Source organism: Pelmatolapia mariae, linkage group LG12 (genome assembly GCF_036321145.2).
Source record: "Pelmatolapia mariae isolate MD_Pm_ZW linkage group LG12, Pm_UMD_F_2, whole genome shotgun sequence".
NCBI classification, from domain to species: domain Eukaryota; kingdom Metazoa; phylum Chordata; class Actinopteri; order Cichliformes; family Cichlidae; genus Pelmatolapia; species Pelmatolapia mariae.
In genome coordinates, this window is record NC_086237.1 from 7,458,404 (window position 1) to 7,480,003 (window position 21,600).

Genomic DNA, 21,600 nt, shown 5'->3' on the forward strand with positions numbered 1-21,600 from the left:
GATTTATATAGCGCTTTACTTAGTCCCTATGGACCCCAAAGCGCTTTACACAACCAGTGATCCACCCATTCACACACACATTCACACACTGGTGATGGCACATTGTAGCCAAAGCCGCCCTGGGGCGCACTGACAGAGGCGAGGCTGCCGGACACTGGTGCCACCGGGCCCTCTGACCACCACCAGTAGGCAACGGGTGAAGTGTCTTGCCCAACGACACAACGACCGAGACTGTCCGAGCCGGGACTCGAACCGGCAACCTTCCGATTACAAGACGAACTGCCAACTCTTGAGCCATGATCGCCCGTATCGTGGCTCAAAAAGTATCCCTAAACCGCCCTATAGTGTGAGTCACTGTGTGCATGTGGCCATCCAAGACTTACTTTACAGTTGATTTTTGTTGCCACCTTTTGCCAAGATGTGATCACCACATACTGCAACTACAAAAAGGCATTTTGACTCAGTAGTGATTGTTCCTCTTTTCTTTTTTTTAGTTACTTACTGTAAATTAACAAACTTGTTCACCATAAGAATTCCCTTTTCTTTAAACCATTAGGGAGACATGCATTGCACAGAGATGCATTGAAATAAGAAGGAATGAGTCAGTTACTACTTCTTTTTATGTCTTGTCATTTCTTAAATAATTTCTTCTCACCTCCTCAGCCAATGAGCTCACAGTAGGGAAGGTTTATGCAGCCTTGATGATCTTTGACTACTATAAGCAGAATCGAGCTAGGAGACTGCAGCAGCAACAGAGCGCTTCGGGCTCCCAGGTATAACACCCTCATTACATATGCAGACATGCAACGAAGTACACACACTATGGATGGAGTTCAAATCTAGATGCATGGGTCCACATACATGCTTGCAAACTTACACACTTTGAATGTATGCTGCATGTAAACACACATGCACAGAAGATACTTTGTGTTCACTAGTAATTCACTGGTAATTTGCAAAAGCTGTCATCTGTTTTCCCAATTTATTATTTTTAATATAGAAGTACCAGGAGAGTTGTTACTTGCTGTTGTTGTATTAATCTTTTAACAGTTACAAGGCTAACATCAACCTATCTGCGGCCAGGGTCGAGTAAATTCTCATACATTTTGGCATTAGTTTATCCGTAAAAACCTTCTGAACCTTCTGAGTGTGCCAAGTGGGCAAAAATTCTATAGAAAAGGGACAGACATGTTCTAAATAGGGGAAATGGTAACCAAATCTAAACCTTAACCCTAACTTTTGAGGGGTCACCAATAACCTAGTGGATGTTAAATGCTTAATGACACTCTTGTCAGTTTCAGTCAGACATGAATTGGTAGAATTTGGCTGCTGACAGATGTTTATCAGCAACTTTGCACGCCTACTCTTAGTGCTGGGCGATATGGAAAAAATATTTATCACGATATGAATTATTTTATATCACGATAACGATATGTATCACGATATACGACCTGACCTGTGGTCATCTAGAAAGTACGCAGTCTGCAAACAGCGAGTGCCGAGGGTGCAGTCTTTGTTTTGAGTTACCGTAAAGTATGTCGCAAATCCGGGTGCACGTACAGCAGCACCAGCTCGCAAACCACGAGACGGAGTTTCTTTGCGAAAAATATCATTTTTTTTATACTTTATTTTTTCTTGCATAAAGTTAAGAGCATGTATAGTGAGAAGACAACACTAATATATTTGCCACAGGCTATTTAACCCTTTAAGACCTACCATAGAACCAAGTCCGCCAGAGCTTATCTTTATGTTTTTACATGCTGTAGTGCCATTTGTGGGAGTATTTCAAGTTTCCATATATCAATACAACCGTTATAGCCCAAATTGTAATAATATGTATGCATTAAGTCCATAGTAACTACATAAATTGCAAAAACTTGTAGTGCAATAAACTACAAAAAAATTGAAAATTGTTTTTGTTTTGTTTTTTACATATATTTCTAGTTAAAAAAAATTTAAGAGGCTTATCCCTCAAAACTGTAAATACAAAAGTTTCCAACCACGAGAAATTTATTTTGAGTGTCTTCATAGTTTTATTTTTGAGATACACTAATTTTTATATACTACAGGAAAAATGAAAATAAATATTATAATGCATCAAAATAAACTATTTCCAACAGTGTAATTTGAGTTCTAAGCATCCCAGAAACGATACAGAAAAGCATAAAGTCAAACATGTCTTTTAAAAACACCAACATAGGCTTATAAGGCCCTTTCGCGAAAATGACATCACTTCCGGTTTCGGGCAGGTAATGGCGGACATGCGATAGTTCGCGCTGACCTATATGCCAACGTAGGAAGTCTTATGAACGTTGGCAAAGTGTGTTTCTGGAATATTATCTTTTTGTTGCTGCAAGTCTGGAATATTATGTTTTTGTTGCTGGAAGTGCTTCTTATGCAATTTTTGCAAAGTTATATGTGGAAGGAAACCGTGACCTTGGACAAGCTAATGGCATAAGATGTAAGTACAACTCCTCCGGTTTCACATGCAAAAAAAAAAAATATTGCACTACCTTACGTGGTTCCAGTTCTACAGGGATTTAAAAATAGTTAGGTAAAACGGAGTGTGCCTGCTCCGACCGGTTGTAAAGGGTTAATTATATATTTTATGTAATAATTTATAAAATTTGGGTTAGTACGATAGAAACGATAGAAGACAAATGGCACGATAGACACTTTTCTATCGTCCACACGATATATATCGTCATATCGCCCAGCACTACCTACTCTACTCGTGCATGTTTCCACACTCCCACATACACATAGATATATTGCAAACAAGCATGACTACAAGCAAAGAATATTCTGGCCTAAGTCTCCACATCCAACTAGCCCTGAGCGCCTGTTGTCAGACCTGGGTCCAGCAATATTCTGCCTGCTGCCTCTGGATGTCTTCAGCATGTTGCCATCCGTCTCTCCTCCACAGTGCAAGGTCGGGGCTCTATTTAAGCCATTGCTGCCTCTGACTCACATACAGGAGAAAGACCTCCCTAAGATGTTAAACAGTGTGGAGCCTCCCAGCATGCTTAGGTACCAGCCTAAATCCCATGCCAAGTCTCAGCCACAGACCAGACCTAGCTCCAACTCCCTCAACAATGGAGGCACTCTGTAAGTTCAATACTTCAGGAAAAAGACATAACATATTCTTTTTTATATTCTGCTTGTGGTGTCTTGTGATCTTGTATTGGATAAGCAGATAGATGGATGGATGATAGATGGAGTTGTGCTGCTAAACTCTATAATGCCCTTTTTTTCATATTTGATACATGAGTTTCTGAGACTTCTATCTAATCAACATGATCAATACTTGCCATAATTTCAATGCTATAAAGCTATGGAAAAAACTCTTTTTTTTGTCTGAAATTAACATTGTTGTTAACATAACGTTGCCAAAAACGCCCAGTGTCACAAATTCGATACAAAAATATATCATAACTATATCATAAAATTATATAGTAAACAACAAGATATAGCGAAAAATGTAGGTTTTGTTATAAAGGTTATTAAACATCTCAGCTCCAAAAAATCAGAATTTCCTGGCTATTTTTGATGGGTTGGGTCTTAAACTTAGGTAAAAGATCTGATTACTTCTTTCATAACTGCATGCATTTGTGTTGCAGTGGCCCTGCAGAGTTTATTCTGCTTTGCCAGTCTTCTATAAAATTGTGTAAAGGTCATAGTGGAGAGAAAATCAAAACTGAAATAAATGTAATACTTTTATGTGCACATTCTATTTACTCCAGTACCTTCTTTGCCTCTAGGAGGTATCTGCCAGTAAAAATAATGGCTGCATAGACAATAGCTACTTATTTTAAAACTAAATAAACTAATGTACTGTCTTAGTCTACTGACAAATGCAAGAAGACATTTTACTGATGAGCAAAGGGCTGTTCCTTGTGTTTTAGCATTAGTTTAGCATCATACTACAGCATCATACTCAGCTCTGTAACCCATTGTGAAGCCGGAGCTGTTAACCCACCATAAAAATTATGATGTAATCTTATGTGTATTCCTCAGCTTTTGAAACTTCTGCCACGTTTATTATGAGCATCCCCTAGTGTAATAAGAAAAAGCATTATAGGTTTTCAGATCACCAAAATCACATTGATATATTAATAAGTAAGTAAATCTGGTTTACCTGTGAGTGTGTGTCAGTTCTTCAAAGTACAAATGGTGCGTTGCAGACCAACTTTCTTATTTGAGACCTGGTTCTTGCAAAAATGTAAATCTTAAAGTTAGATGTAAAGGAAGTTTTTGGGTGTGAGATCTGTGATCTCATCTTCGGGAAATCTTCTAAAAATCTGATTGCTTTTACCACTTAAAGAATATGAAATGACCCAGTTGGCCTGAAAGACAATGGGAAATTATAGTGGAGTTATAGCTGTTGTATAATATAGCTGTTTAATTAACAAGAAATAATGCTAATTGATCAATGTGTCAGATATCCTACAATAGTTTTACAGCTAGTTTTGAATACTTGAGACTTCAATGACAACAGGAACCGCTGACCTTGTAAAAGTTAAACTGAACTGTGATTATTACACACAGGCCAAGTCAAGATCACACCATCAAGCCGTCATCTTCCTGGGTGATCGATAAACCCAAAGAAGTGCCATGGGCTAAGAATAAGAGAACAATGTCCCGGGGCCCATCTGAGGAAACTCCAGACACTGCCATCAATCAGGTAAAACATACGGATGCATGTTCAACATGAGCTGTGAAAGTATTTCAGTGTTTACACTATATTCCAAAGATCATGGCACAAGTGGCAGAAATAAGCTTCTTTTGGATGCTGGCTGTCCTCTTAAAGACAGACTGAGGAGCTTGATCAGGAGTAGAGCCACTTTTTCTCCACATCGAAAGGAACCAGTTTGACATGGTTCAGGCATCTGACTAGAACTCAACTGACTAGTTGAGTAATTTTAGGAAAGCCCTAGGCAGTCTCCTGGGCAGACGCGGGACTTGCTCGAGTTATATCTCTCAGCTAGCTTGGGCACAACTCAGTATCCCCCCAAGATGAGGTGGCCATGGTAAGGGAAGTCTGGGCTTCTCTGCTCAGACCCAAACCCAGATAAACAGTAGAAAAAGCATGGCCATATAGAATAATGTTTGCTATAAAATGATTATATCAATTTGATTAAATATGGTAATTCATGTCAAAGCAAGACTTCCTTACTTACTATTTGACTATTTTCATTAATACTACAGCTGTGCTCATGTCATATTCACTAGGTTCTGCTCTTCTTACTTTAACACAGAGTAAGAAGAACTTATAATCTTGTAATCCGTGTACAGATGATTGTTTTCATTCACAAGTAATTCACTTTTGCTTTACTTTGACATTTTGTTGTCAATAAAGATCAGTGAGAACAGCATAGTGGTTAGAATTATATTACAAATAGTACAAGTCTAGCCTATCTTTAAACCATTGTGTCATTGTGTCTGTTATCTCAATACTGAATTAAAGGAGCAGTGTGCAACCTCAGACAACAAACGTTGTTTGTTGTTGATTGTTGTTAATGACACAGTGGGTATAATTAAGCTACAGAGTAGTAGCGGGTAGAGTCTGTGTTCTGCTAGTAACATCAATTGTTGATGTCATTGATTAGTGGACTCTGTTGCTAAGAGACCATTAGCTAATTGTGGTGTTATAGAGACACGGCGGGTCCAGAGAGTGTTAGTCAAAGCCATCTTTATTCATTCCACATGCATCACACCACAACTTCTCCACTCTCTCCGAACCCTGATTCCCCGTGTTTTAACATGGTGGGCGTAATTGAGGATGCCGTGCAGGTGCGTCCGCCCTCCCTGCACGGCACTGCAGACCAAGCCCCACCACACTAATGTTGCTTGGAGCAAAGATAGGCAGAAGGGTAAGACAGGAGGGACTGGCTGACTTCCTCACATGAGTTACTCAACCTGTGAGAAGAAAACCAAAAGAGTGACAGGTCTTATGATTTACTTTACCATCTGTTTAGAGATTGTCACCACAAAGCTTTCAATATATGAAAGAACAAGTTGGCTTGAACAAAAGGACATATTAGCACGAAATTGAAAATGTCTGATATTTATTGCTGCATAGGTTTGTAGGGTGAATTTAATATGGATTCTTCCAGTAGTCTTCTCAAATTGAGTCCAAATTGCTTAATGCACCTCCAAATGTCATCATTGCATGCTGATGAGGCAGGCTTTTGTTTGTATTTGTATGCTCAGGAGTCGGTAGAGATGAAGAAGATGGAGACCAGTGTGAGCAGTAGAATTCCATTCACTGGCTCCGGTCTGGAAAACCAGGGCCGAGCTGCTTCGATGCCTAGACTCAATACTGAGCTGCAGGTAACAGCTCATCTTCACCAAACTTACTTACTTACCAAATTTACTTATTGATTTCATTCCTTATCAATTCTCTTATTGATGCTTCTATTGATTTTCATTTGGTTGGAGGTATTTCCTCTCTTTTTTGTGATCAGTGTTGGGGTCGTTACTCAAGTATTTTATTACACAGAAAACCTTTATTTAAAGTAATGCAGTACATTACATTAGCATTTCGCCAGTGTCTTATAATTACTATTTAACAATATAAAGCTATAGGTGTTGTTAATATAAACCTATACCAACACAAATCGGTGTCCTAATGTGTACACACAAATATATTCTTCCTCTTAGTATCTAGGTATTGACCACAAAGGCAACGGCAACAGGTTGTTGCCATGGTATGTTTTGGGTCACTGCCGTGCTGGAGGACTTATCCACGTTCTGTGTTCTGGGGGGCAATAGAAACAAACAGAAAGACAATGCACAATGTATCGCCAACTGCTGCACATGTGAGAGACAAAAAAAACCAAAATAGTATTATTTTACTATTTCGATTTCATTGCGGATTCAGTGTTTGAGTTAAGAGTGCACATGTTCTCAAATGCAGTGATCTGATTGATCAGATTTGTTTATTTGGATTTCAGATTTGTCTAATTTCCCAAAAATTACAAAAATCGATCTTGGTTCAAAGCAAAAATAAAATAAATGCCGCATGTTAGTCCAGTGAAATTATTATATTATATGGAATTATATTATATTATATGGAAATTGTTATATGGGTGTGAATGGCTGCATTAACCCTGGAGAACCCATGGGGTCAAATTTGACCCCATGGGTTCTCCAGAGTTAAGAATACGTGAGTCTAAAAAAATATGTTTAATGCACAAGGTGTGGCATATCTGTAATTAATTGATTTTTTTTTTTCTTTTCATCTATAGGCCACACGGGTACACAGCCTATCAATGGGGCCCAAAATTCTGGCTGGGTTGTAGTGGATTGAATACTCCTTTCACTCAATGACATGCAAATCAATTTATAACTTTTACGTGATGTTTTTCTGGAATTTTGGTTGATATCCTGTCTTAATCAGATCTCATATTCGCTCAGAAGTAACATTACTGTTATTTTTTTTAAAAGTAATGCAGAACGTGACTTTCCGGATTAAGTAATAGATTAGAGTATTTATTACATTACTTTCACATTGTATCTGTCTACTTTCTCAGTCATCCAAGTCATGGTAGTATTGAGAGCTTGAAAAAAGACGGCAGTTAGACTTCTTCAGGTTTGTGAAAATGTTTTACATCTTATCCAAGAGACTTTGTTCTAATGACAAATGGTGGAGAGTCTCCCCTCTGGGGCTTGTCTCCTTTGGATGTGAACCTCAGGGTTGTTGACAAACTATTAATTATATGAGTCATCACCTGAGCCCAGCTGTGAATAAATGTTTGCTGCATGACCATAGCCAGGCTTAAGGGTGAAACCCACCCCATAATGTGATCTATTGAGGACACCTGAGACAAGATGTACATGGGGTTGAGGTGCCTGGGACAAAATCTCAAAATTTCTCCGCCTGGGCTGCCTCGCACCTATGTCTGTTTCAATATGTTACCCTGCCCCTCCCCCTAACAGACGGGGATGAGTGCGCTAACATACATGCAGTTGCTGTTTTAATGAGTGTTTGATGGAAAACGACAATGGCGGAGTTTGCGCTCTCCAGTCGCATGATAACTGAGATTAGGTAAATAATTTTCCAGCACGTGTACGTTACAGATGCTATTTAAAAAAAAAAAAAAAAAAAAATTATGATTATTACTTTTCTTCAGCGAGTTTGATAGCTAGCAATGATTGAAATGCACTGCAGCGCTACTATACACTTAGTTATGGCATGTAGAGTTATGGAATATGCTGTGAACATTACTAACATTAATTAACTTACTAACATTACTTAGCAGTAGCAGTAATATGAGTTACTTTACCCAAGTGAAAGCTTTAAACATTAGCCCGTTACATAACTAGCCAACTTAAGGCTTCCTGATTAACCCTTTGGGGTTGACGGACCCAGAGTCTCAGTTTTAATTTGGGTCGAAAGTGTGGACTTCAAACTACATACCAGTTTTTAAATTGTGTTGATAGGCCACGTAAAACCAGAGTTATGATTAAAAAAAATACATGCCATGTTTTTTTTCTGAATAAAACAGTGGTGTTTACAGCGGGAAGAAACAGTAAAAACGGCGTTTTCTAAGGACAGCGCTAGCAAACACCGGCTGTGTCCCAATCCAGCAACTGCACACTTCGTAGTACGCGCAGTTTGGGGACTACGTACGGCAGGTACGAAGTGCGGAAGTGAGAGGCTTGTGAAATGAGATGGTCTAGCCTTTGTCGCGCTGATCAGGTTGCCTAGCAACCATGATACTACCGCGAGAAACATTTCGTACAGCATTGTTTGACAGAAATGAAGGAGAAAAAATGTTTTTTGTGCATTCATTTTTTTTAATGACATCACTGATCAGTTGAGTATCTGAGGCTGAGACCACGGGACTGTAAAAACATGATTGTTGGGCTTCATTTCTGTACTGAACAGTCATTTCAAGATTAACTAGTAAATAACAATTAGCTAATGTTGTTCATGAGACTAAAGTCATCTCACTTTGGTAATGTAAATATAATATGGCCAATATTATACTTATTGTGGGATTATTATGATATATTACAGCAGTGAGCTTGAACTCTGTGTCAAATACTGAGCTTCGGTGAAGATTCAGGTTGCAGTTATTTCTATTTCCTATCACCTTAAATCTTCACTCAAAGACAAGTGTCTTTGACAGTGTATTTATAGATGAATTAGGGCTGTGCGATTTGACCAAAATCTCATACCCCGATATAAGACATCTATCGTCCCGATAACGATATAAATCACAAAAATTTAACATTTTCTGTAAATTCTGTGAATCTCGGGCAGCTCGACTTGCGTGAAGTGTTTCCAGCTGGGCGTCGTGTACCTGAAGTAGAGTGTTTTAACCGATGCATGAAACTATACATTTTTAGACATAAGTTGTAATGGCCGCTGTTTTCTTTGTGAGTATTTATTACACAGCGTGCTGTGGGGAAAAGCCTGTTCTAACGTTTGAGTCTAAGGTTTATTTTTTAGCACCTGACCTTCTCACCCGTAAACTCTCTGCATACTCTTTCACGTGATTGAGTTTATTTTGAAAAGTCGCAACAGGATCTTGAGCTTTATTGTGAAAGGTTTATGTGGGAAATAAACAAGCGGACCCGCGATGGTTTTACCGTCGTTGTTGCTAACGACAACGCATAAAAACAGGCGCTTGTCGGTCCGCAGTGTGGTAATATTAAATATAAGAGAAAGAGAGAACTTTAAGAAGTTAATATAGTCACTACAGTGACCATCAAAACGATGAAGTTTATTTTGCGATACCATGAAACAAACGATAGCGTAAAATGAAACGATAGACGTTTTTATATCGTCATCCGATATATACCGTTATATCGAACAGCCCTAAGATGTATTATATATAAGAGACAAATATTGTTTGTTCAGTGTTGGGAAGGTTACTTTAAAAATGTATTCCATTACAGAATACCGAATACATGCCCCAAAATTTATTCTGTAACGTATTCCGTTACGTTACTCAATGAGGGTGACGTATTCTGAATACTTTGGATTACTTAATATATTATCATGCTGTTTACAACTACGTGAATGTACTATTGCTGTGATTTATTACTGTTACTGAAGGTCCGCGGCTCCGAACCGTAGTAAAGGGACCTCTGGCTAATACGGTGGGTTCCGTGTTGGGCTCGTAAGTAGTATTATACCTGTGGCTTTTTTTGCCCCCCCCCCCCCCCCCCCCCCCCCCCACCCCACCCCAACCCCTCAGGCATCCCCCCTCCCCTATCCCCCTCCGCGTTCATGTGTGCGCGTGAACGGACTTTTTGCGCGTGAACGGACTTGTGAGTTCAGAGGTCATATGAGTTTGTGTTTAATAGCGTTTTATTTAATGAAACCATTATGTGTTTTAATTAAACTCTTTTTTAAAGGATTGTATAGGTCTCAGAGGTCTGTTATTTAGACATAGATGATTTAATTTAACTAGTTTAGGGGTATTTTGTTTTTTCTTTAGTGCTCTGAAACACACAGAGGCTAATAGTTTCAAACAGAAAGTTTCTCCACCTTCTAAATACCGTGTATTCCCACACAGCATTTAATTTAACTATTTAGGAGCATTTTTGCTTTTAATTTAACTATTTAGGAGCATTTTTGCTTTTTCTTTAGTGCTGTTTAGGAGCAAATAGTTTCAAACAGAAAGTTTTCCACCTTCTAAAAACAGTGTATTCCCCCACAGCATTTAATTTAAATAGTTTAGGAAGATTTCACTTTTCTAATAGTTTCACAGGCTAATAGTTGTTAAATAGAGTACCACAAACAACATGTATTCCTTTAGAAATAAACTTTTTATAGGGATTCTTAACTCTGCAACAGTTAGACCCCCAACAGTCAGCAAAAGAAGTCATGAAACAATAAAAGAGACGCCCTTATCAAGAACATCCCAGCACACACCCATAGATGATTTAACTGTTTTAAGAGCATTTTTCTTTAGTGCTCTGAAACACACAGAGGCTAATAGTTTTAAACAGAAAGTTTCTCCACCTTCTAAAAACACATATTCACACACAGCATTTAATTTAACTGTTTTAGGAGCATTTTGCTTTTTTCTTTAGTGCTCTGAAACACACAGGGGTAATAGTTTCAAACAGAATACCACAAACAGCAGGCATTCCTTTAGAAATAAACAGGGATTCTTAACTCTGCAACAGTTAGACAGAGGGGGGTTACAGTAGACCACCTACAGGCAGCAGAAGAGGTCATCCTTATCAAGAGCATCTCATCTGTACATGGAGTTTTCAATACAAACAGTCTCCTTTATCTTATGTCAGAGGTCCGGCGGAGCCAGGTCCATCGGAGCCACCAAAGCTTTTTCACCTTTTATCATGCCATTACACTTTATACTGACCATCCTCCAAACAGGTTTCACCTTTTGTTTACACCTTTATCTCTGCATCTCAGAGGCCAGCTGAAACCAAGCCCCACACCTATATAAAAACGCCCTAATCAAACACCCTGTATTTTCCTCACTACTTTACAACGAGCCTTGAGAGCATAACACTTCGTTCATCAGCACAAGCATTTTACTTTTAATTTAACTAGTTAGGAGCATTTTACTTTTCTTTAGCGCTTTGAAACACACAGAGGCTAATAGTTTCAAACAGAGTGTCACAAATAACATGTATTCCTTTAGAAATAAACTGTGATACTTCTAAAAACAAAAAAAACAAACACATATTCTTTTCCTCATCACTAGCCATTTCACCATTTTATTTAAATATCTGAATTTTCGGAATGATGATCCAAGCGGGACACAGAGGCTGCTAGTTTTAACGCACCAGAATGCAAATATAAATAAAAGCCTGACTATCCTGACAGCCTAGCTGCAGCGACACCTTTCTTTCACACGGATGCCTGGATGTGCGTTGGAGCCGACTTTGCTACCCGCACACAGCGTTTCTGACCTACGGGCGCTGCTTATACAACAGAGAAAAGCAACAATACAGCGTGTTTCTCTGCTCCAAGGCATCAGAGGGCCTTTCACACGGTAAGCATGTCTGTTATACCCAGAGCATAAATGTCTGTATGTCAGTACTGATTATACAAACCCTGTTTAAAATGTGACACATATGCTGTCCGAAAACAAATCCTCTAAATTTGCAAAGTTACTGATTTAAAAATATATTTTCGAATTTTTAGTTGCATGACAAACATACGATAGACTCTTGAGCGTATTTATTTATATAGCTACATTCACAATGGTACAACCGTGCTAAATAAAAGATGCCCAAGCACCAAAGCACTCTAATGCAAGCCTCTAAACTGTATGTTTGATAAGTGCATAAAGTGTACCTCTACCTCTACAGCTGAAAACAGTTTGTATCCGCACTCTGAGGGTCTGCTGAATTGTTTTTAATATTGCGCTTTTTCACGAACTGCAGATGATGAATTCCTCTTTATTGGAGAAAGTGTCCTTAAGCTATTGTTGCTCATACTTACTGAGTTCCCTAGCTACTTCTTTACTATGTCAGTAAACTTTTTGAAAAGGAAGGTGTTGTAGATTTAAAGAAACATCCTAATTGAAGCAAAGGCAAAAATTGGAATGAATTTTATGTGACTGTTCATATTAAAGCCAACAACAAGTGAAAATCCAAAACCGACTCCAATCCTTTGTATTAATGATCTCCCCCCCCCTCTCTCTCTCTCTCTGTGTGTGTGTGTGTGTGTGTGTGTGCGTGCGTGTGTGTGTGTGAGTGTGTGTGTGCCCTCACAGAAGGAAGGTCACAGCAGGAGCTTTTTCAAACACATTTCCAAACAGTTTTTACAAGAAGTGTAGCTCATACAATGGTATAAATGTATTATTTGCGATACTTTATAAATATGAAACTCTAAAGATTTTGAGTTCATGCACATTGTGAAACAAGAATCTAAATATATGTGTCACAATGACTTCTATAAAAGCATGTTGTTTATGGGGATAATGTGACAAATCTTTTGTGACCCTATTAATGATCAATGGTGATTGAAGAGGAAGCTGAACCCAGGCTCTGGACATTTTCATGACAAGCGACAGTGCAGACATCTACTAATGAGAGAACATGTTTTATCATCATAAACATGGTGATATGAAGCATCGTTAAAGTGTCACTTCAGTAATGCTGACCCATGTTTTTAATAGATGACTTTAAAACACTAAACTCTAATTTCTGTGGTTTATTTTAAGTTTACAGAATATAACATGTGGTAAGACGACGAGTTTTACTTCTCACAGGTCGTGATATGTGTATCTATTTATCATGTATGCTACTTTGCTCTGTGGACTGTAAAATGTTTCATTGTGTTCATGAAATAAACCAGAATTTCACCGTCTGCATCTTTCAGTGTTTTTCTGCTTTTGTTCACTCCAAGTTTGACAAACCTACAGACATCCAGAGTTAACTTGCTAACAATGTGGAGCAGTCTCAGTGTATTTAGCTGCTTTTTCCCTAAACACAACCAACTGAGAGAAACGCCTGTAGTCCTCACTTTGGTCATTTTGAATGCTGAAGGAGATTTGTTCCATAGACACCTTATACTAGTGTTTCCTGCACTTAATCCATCACTACTATGTTCTATTAAAATTCAGATTCCTTTTATAGTTTGCAGTGAAATTTGTTAAACCGTTGCTTAATGGGACAGAAGTACACATCACTCTTTACTAACACATTTGTAGATAAGTTTATTGCTGAACCACACAGCTAGCAGTCTCACACACTCTTTGAGTTTTGAAGTTTTGTGTGTAACGGTTTAGTCTATCAAACCTTACCCTTTTCTCCCCAGTATCACAACAGTATGACTCCCAAAGTACGGCTCAGTAAACAACCAATGATTCTAAAGCCAGAACAGAAAGATACAGTTGGAAGATGCATGATTGCGTTTTTTATGATGCATAGTTAAACTACCCCTCTTCTTCTCTGTGTTGTTGTTGTTCTTGTGTGTGTGTGTGTGTGTGTGTGTGTGTGTGTGTGTGTGTGTGTGTGTGTGTGTGTGTGTGTGTGTGTGTGTGCCTTAGAAGTCAAATAACACATTAGCCACACTTAAAAAAACAAAAAACATTTGAATTTCATTTAGAACTAAGATTCTAAGTTGTAAGCAGAAATCTTATGCTCAGCCACAAACATGTTTCCCCACTTTCACAATGCTGAGGTGTCAAATCCACAACCCCCAACAAATGGTTTGTTACACGCGGGTGTGAAGGGCAAGCTTTACTTACACAGCCTCACACACAGCAGATTTTTAAGTTTTTGGGGTACAATGTTTTAGCCACAGATGCAACTTATACTTTTGATAAAGATCACTCCACCTGTTTATTTCTTAAGAAATTAAGCTCTGATTTATAAATGTCTACACAATAATAGACACCGTGTGCTCTGTGACATTATAGTCTTCTGCTGCGTCCATTGGTTTGCATTTTAAACTCCCAACCTTTCAGGTTGTTATGAACGACTTACATTTCTAATATTTTGTGGTATAAAAGTGAACCATGTGGGTTTTTTTTAAATTTCTGTGTGATGGAATGACTTAAGACACAAGTTATTTAAACAATTCTAAATGGCAGTATGATGGCCATAGTACTTAGTGCGGGTCAAATATGTTAAGGATAATGTTTATCAATGTAAAATTGCAAAGAACCTTAGGATAGATTATAACATCTTGTAAACAGTTACCTCAGATCCTGTACTGTCAGATCTATGTATGCAAGGTAAAACATTCCACAGTACTTCCACTTAAGTAAGTAACTAAACACATAAAGTCACCCTTACCAATAATCCACTGCTCCTTGAAAAAAGTAGCACAAACAGACAACTGACTCAGCAATGATGAGTAGAGCTACCCGAGGCCGAGACTCAAGCGGAAGAAAATTAAAAGTTTTGGTTTTTGTGGCTCGAAAAATTAAAGAAAGTATGTTTAGTAATTCAACAAGACCCGCACCTTCAACACATGTACATTCAAATTTTGGAACAGCCTCAACAATGCTGTTGTTCAATAGTTTTTAGCCGCTCGAAAAAGTCATTTTATGGCTTTAACGTTTCCAGCTGATTAGGAGAATGACTGCATTTCAAATGTGCGTCCAAAGGCTTTAAACATCCGCATTGTCTGTAACGACAGTATCAAACTACAGTGCAATGTTTTTACTAAAATTCAACATTTTCAGATGAAAATATGGCTGCTTTTTGTTTTTTTTTCACTGTAACACACCCCTCAATGCCATTTTTAGGATATTCTTGGTGATCCCATTTTTTTTCATATTCATGCTTTTGGGAGTAAGGGGAATCTAATACGTACGTTGTCACTGTGTTTTGTACTACCAACTGTGAGGGCTCTGCGTTTGCTTTGAGCAGTCTGTTTTTATTTTGTCTTGTGAGTGCGTGTTTTTCAAACAAGATCCTCATCAGTTTGATTTTGTTACCACAAACTTTGTGTGAAGTTCACAACAGAGGTAAAGACATTTAAACACACAAGTTTAAGGAGGCAGCGGTTGGACCAGTTGCGCAGGGCAGGTGAAACAGAGAGTGTCCGGGGAGATGTGCAACAGAAGCAGAGGGAACATTTTACAAGATGATAAATGGCACATTTAGGCGATTAAGGATTTGTTGACAAGATTAAAAGACACGGCCGTCAGAGTTCAACAACATTACAGTTTGATTAAATAAAAAGTTTTAAACTACACAAGGTTCATTTTCTCCTCTGATAGTAATCATATTAAACATGTCAAGAAAGAAAGAGTACAAAGAAAAATAGTAAATGTTTGTCTAATTCAACTCTTCCTGTGAACCTTATATGGTGAACCTTATATGGTGATGGCCAGAGGGGCCGATGGCGCGATATGGCAGCCTCGCCTCTGTCAGTCTGCCCCAGGGCAGCTGTGGCTACAACAGTAGCTTGCCTCCACCTGTGTGTGAATGTGAGAGTGAATGAATAGTGGCATTGTAAAGCAATTTGGGTGCCTTGAAAAGCACTATATGAAATCCAATCCATTGTTATTATTGTTATATCATCCCTTAATATGTTCGGTGTTACAAACTTGAAGAGGCAGAGAAAAGATCATCAGACATTAATCTAATCAGTTTTCAGCCTTCATTCATATTGAAATGTTGAAATCTTCCCTGCTAGACCGAAGTGTAGCGTTTAACACCGTTGACCATAACATTTTATTACAGCTATTATTAAATGGAGAGGCCTCTTCACACACTGAGGTTAATTATGAAGCTCCACAGGCTTCTGTGCAAAGACCAGTTCTGTTTACATTATACATGCTTTAGAAGACATAGCATACATTTTCACGGCTATGCATATGATACCCACTTTTATTGATTAAACTGTCGGGATGTCTTAGACACATAATGAGCTTTAATTTTCTGCTTCTAAGTTCAGATAAAACTGAGGTTATTGTAATGAGTCGTAAAAATCTTAGAAACACTGTGGCTAACAAGATCCTTACTCTGGACGGCATTGAGCCGCCTGTTGTAGTCATTTGGCACATTATAAGTGAAATTGAAGCACACAATCCCGTCGCACAACATCAACATTTATTTATATACAAAAATAAAAATGCTTTTTACAGAAAAGAATTGTAACTTCATATTTTATCAACGATTACGTGGGTACATGTTTTAAAAATGCACTAAATGTAGGATACATTGTTTGGTAAAATGCAGGTTACACGTTTTAAGAAAGAAAAATCAGTGTTTCAGAGAAAACATTAGCAGCCTCCTTTGTAACACTCTGCGACCAACCGTAGCTGTCTGATTTTCACCATGTCCAACCCTACCAGATTGGTGTATGCCTCGGCTATGGCGTCAAAGACTTTCCTTTCCGATTTCAGTTCGTGCAAGAGAGTTTCCGCCACCATGCGGACTTTGACGTCGTCCATTTTGATGTTGCGAGCAATCAGAAGCCGTTGAATAGATGGAATGAAACGTGGGGTGAGGAGTCTTTTTCTGATGCTGTGATAATTTTCAGCGTAAAAGTCATCCTCCAAGACTTGCACACACTCGTGTTGTTTCTGGCGGGGTTGATCGGACTTACAGCCGTTGCATTCGTCAGTGAGGTACCTGTTGATTACTAGGTTGACTAGATGATACACCGCGGTTTTCACGGTATCGATGAAAAAAGAAGATGCCCAACTGTCAAGCTCGTCGGCTTGCTGCTGCTGCTTCTCCAAGGGGCGATGGTAACCGGGTGTGTCGGGTACTATTGTGCCCTCGGCCGCAGAACTTTCGTCCTCCTCAGTGTGGCGCATGGCTGTAGAGGCCATACTTCTGGTTTTTGAGCTAAAAAAAGGTTTGAAGGAATGAGACGGCGGTGTTCTTTTTAAAATAACAGGAGGGGGCGTAATCTGGAAGTGGGTTGATCTTAAAGGGTGCGGGTAGGAGTGGCAACAATTTTCATAAACCGTAGAGTGGCCACTGTGTCTCTCTAGCAGCTGCAACTTTGGAAAAGAACGGTAATTCTCATCTGTTGGGCTTGAAATTCTCCATGAAAATGGCATCTTCCAGCCCTTCTGCTCAATCAACCATCAAAGTGGCTGAACCTGGTACATACTTGGTACTTGGTACTATCAGGGATGCTGGGCAATCTTTACTCTCTGAAGAGTCATCCACGAGCCCTGCATTTGAAAATTGGAGTGAAGACGCACCGTGTTCACCAGTGTCAGAGTGGAGCCCGCCCCCCTCACCACCGCAACTGTGGACTATGGACACTGACAACGAGGAAGATTTTTTGTATTTCGGCGACTCTCCCGACATTGATGAGGTAGACTGGGCATGGCCACCCTTCCAAGGTCCTGAGAGATTACCGGAACCGCTATGGGATAATGATGAGGAGTTACCATATGTACCCACGTAATCGTTGATAAAATATGAAGTTACAATTCTTTTCTGTAAAAAGCATTTTTATTTTTGTATATAAATAAATGTTGATGTTGTGCGACGGGATTGTGTGCTTCAATTTCACTTATAATGTGCCAAATGACTACAACAGGCGGCTCAATGCCGTCCAGAGTAAGGATCTTGTTAGCCACAGTGTTTCTAAGATTTTTACGACTCATTACAATAACCTCAGTTTTATCTGAACTTAGAAGCAGAAAATTAAAGCTCATTATGTGTCTAAGACATCCCGACAGTTTAATCAATAAAAGTGGGTATCATATGCATAGCCGTGAAAATGTATGCTATGTCTTCTAAAGCATGTATAATGTAAACAGAACTGGTCTTTGCACAGAAGCCTGTGGAGCTTCATAATTAACCTCAGTGTGTGAAGAGGCCTCTCCATTTAATAATAGCTGTAATAAAATGTTATGGTCAACGGTGTTAAACGCTACACTTCGGTCTAGCAGGGAAGATTTCAACATTTCAATATGAATGAAGGCTGAAAACTGATTAGATTAATGTCTGATGATCTTTTCTCTGCCTCTTCAAGTTTGTAACACCGAACATATTAAGGGATGATATAACAATAATAACAATGGATTGGATTTCATATAGTGCTTTTCAAGGCACCCAAATTGCTTTACAATGCCACTATTCATTCACTCTCACATTCACACACAGGTGGAGGCAAGCTACTGTTGTAGCCACAGCTGCCCTGGGGCAGACTGACAGAGGCGAGGCTGCCATATCGCGCCATCGGCCCCTCTGGCCATCACCATATAAGGTTCACCATATAAGGTTCACAGGAAGAGTTGAATTAGACAAACATTTACTATTTTTCTTTGTACTCTTTCTTTCTTGACATGTTTAATATGATTACTATCAGAGGAGAAAATGAACCTTGTGTAGTTTAAAACTTTTTATTTAATCAAACTGTAATGTTGTTGAACTCTGACGGCCGTGTCTTTTAATCTTGTCAACAAATCCTTAATCGCCTAAATGTGCCATTTATCATCTTGTAAAATGTTCCCTCTGCTTCTGTTGCACATCTCCCCGGACACTCTCTGTTTCACCTGCCCTGCGCAACTGGTCCAACCGCTGCCTCCTTAAACTTGTGTGTTTAAATGTCTTTACCTCTGTTGTGAACTTCACACAAAGTTTGTGGTAACAAAATCAAACTGATGAGGATCTTGTTTGAAAAACACGCACTCACAAGACAAAATAAAAACAGACTGCTCAAAGCAAACGCAGAGCCCTCACAGTTGGTAGTACAAAACACAGTGACAACGTACGTATTAGATTCCCCTTACTCCCAAAAGCATGAATATGAAAAAAAATGGGATCACCAAGAATATCCTAAAAATGGCATTGAGGGGTGTGTTACAGTGAAAAAAAAACAAAAAGCAGCCATATTTTCATCTGAAAATGTTGAATTTTAGTAAAAACATTGCACTGTAGTTTGATACTGTCGTTACAGACAATGCGGATGTTTAAAGCCTTTGGACGCACATTTGAAATGCAGTCATTCTCCTAATCAGCTGGAAACGTTAAAGCCATAAAATGACTTTTTCGAGCGGCTAAAAACTATTGAACAACAGCATTGTTGAGGCTGTTCCAAAATTTGAATGTACATGTGTTGAAGGTGCGGGTCTTGTTGAATTACTAAACATACTTTCTTTAATTTTTCGAGCCACAAAAACCAAAACTTTTAATTTTCTTCCGCTTGAGTCTCGGCCTCGGGTAGCTCTACTCATCATTGCTGAGTCAGTTGTCTGTTTGTGCTACTTTTTTCAAGGAGCAGTGGATTATTGGTAAGGGTGACTTTATGTGTTTAGTTACTTACTTAAGTGGAAGTACTGTGGAATGTTTTACCTTGCATACATAGATCTGACAGTACAGGATCTGAGGTAACTGTTTACAAGATGTTATAATCTATCCTAAGGTTCTTTGCAATTTTACATTGATAAACATTATCCTTAACATATTTGACCCGCACTAAGTACTATGGCCATCATACTGCCATTTAGAATTGTTTAAATAACTTGTGTCTTAAGTCATTCCATCACACAGAAATTTAAAAAAAACCCACATGGTTCACTTTTATACCACAAAATATTAGAAATGTAAGTCGTTCATAACAACCTGAAAGGTTGGGAGTTTAAAATGCAAACCAATGGACGCAGCAGAAGACTATAATGTCACAGAGCACACGGTGTCTATTATTGTGTAGACATTTATAAATCAGAGCTTAATTTCTTAAGAAATAAACAGGTGGAGTGATCTTTATCAAAAGTATAAGTTGCATCTGTGGCTAAAACATTGTACCCCAAAAACTTAAAAATCTGCTGTGTGTGAGGCTGTGTAAGTAAAGCTTGCCCTTCACACCCGCGTGTAACAAACCATTTGTTGGGGGTTGTGGATTTGACACCTCAGCATTGTGAAAGTGGGGAAACATGTTTGTGGCTGAGCATAAGATTTCTGCTTACAACTTAGAATCTTAGTTCTAAATGAAATTCAAATGTTTTTTGTTTTTTTAAGTGTGGCTAATGTGTTATTTGACTTCTAAGGCACACACACACACACACACACACACACACACACACACACACACACACACACACACACACACACACACACAAGAACAACAACAACACAGAGAAGAAGAGGGGTAGTTTAACTATGCATCATAAAAAACGCAATCATGCATCTTCCAACTGTATCTTTCTGTTCTGGCTTTAGAATCATTGGTTGTTTACTGAGCCGTACTTTGGGAGTCATACTGTTGTGATACTGGGGAGAAAAGGGTAAGGTTTGATAGACTAAACCGTTACACACAAAACTTCAAAACTCAAAGAGTGTGTGAGACTGCTAGCTGTGTGGTTCAGCAATAAACTTATCTACAAATGTGTTAGTAAAGAGTGATGTGTACTTCTGTCCCATTAAGCAACGGTTTAACAAATTTCACTGCAAACTATAAAAGGAATCTGAATTTTAATAGAACATAGTAGTGATGGATTAAGTGCAGGAAACACTAGTATAAGGTGTCTATGGAACAAATCTCCTTCAGCATTCAAAATGACCAAAGTGAGGACTACAGGCGTTTCTCTCAGTTGGTTGTGTTTAGGGAAAAAGCAGCTAAATACACTGAGACTGCTCCACATTGTTAGCAAGTTAACTCTGGATGTCTGTAGGTTTGTCAAACTTGGAGTGAACAAAAGCAGAAAAACACTGAAAGATGCAGACGGTGAAATTCTGGTTTATTTCATGAACACAATGAAACATTTTACAGTCCACAGAGCAAAGTAGCATACATGATAAATAGATACACATATCACGACCTGTGAGAAGTAAAACTCGTCGTCTTACCACATGTTATATTCTGTAAACTTAAAATAAACCACAGAAATTAGAGTTTAGTGTTTTAAAGTCATCTATTAAAAACATGGGTCAGCATTACTGAAGTGACACTTTAACGATGCTTCATATCACCATGTTTATGATGATAAAACATGTTCTCTCATTAGTAGATGTCTGCACTGTCGCTTGTCATGAAAATGTCCAGAGCCTGGGTTCAGCTTCCTCTTCAATCACCATTGATCATTAATAGGGTCACAAAAGATTTGTCACATTATCCCCATAAACAACATGCTTTTATAGAAGTCATTGTGACACATATATTTAGATTCTTGTTTCACAATGTGCATGAACTCAAAATCTTTAGAGTTTCATATTTATAAAGTATCGCAAATAATA

The 21,600-nt window shown here is 38.6% G+C and overlaps 1 protein-coding gene across 1 annotated transcript in view; it reads left to right on the forward strand.

Moving 5' to 3' along the window:
• The window catches only part of cacna1ba (calcium channel, voltage-dependent, N type, alpha 1B subunit, a), a 257,230-nt gene that overhangs the window by 200,921 nt on the left and 34,709 nt on the right, over nt 1-21,600 (forward strand). The window contains exons 44-47 of the mRNA XM_065471832.1: nt 664-773; nt 2,927-3,108; nt 4,549-4,684; nt 6,214-6,333. Coding sequence (XP_065327904.1) covers nt 664-773; nt 2,927-3,108; nt 4,549-4,684; nt 6,214-6,333 — 548 coding nt within the window. The remainder of the gene's footprint in view (nt 1-663; nt 774-2,926; nt 3,109-4,548; nt 4,685-6,213; nt 6,334-21,600) is intronic.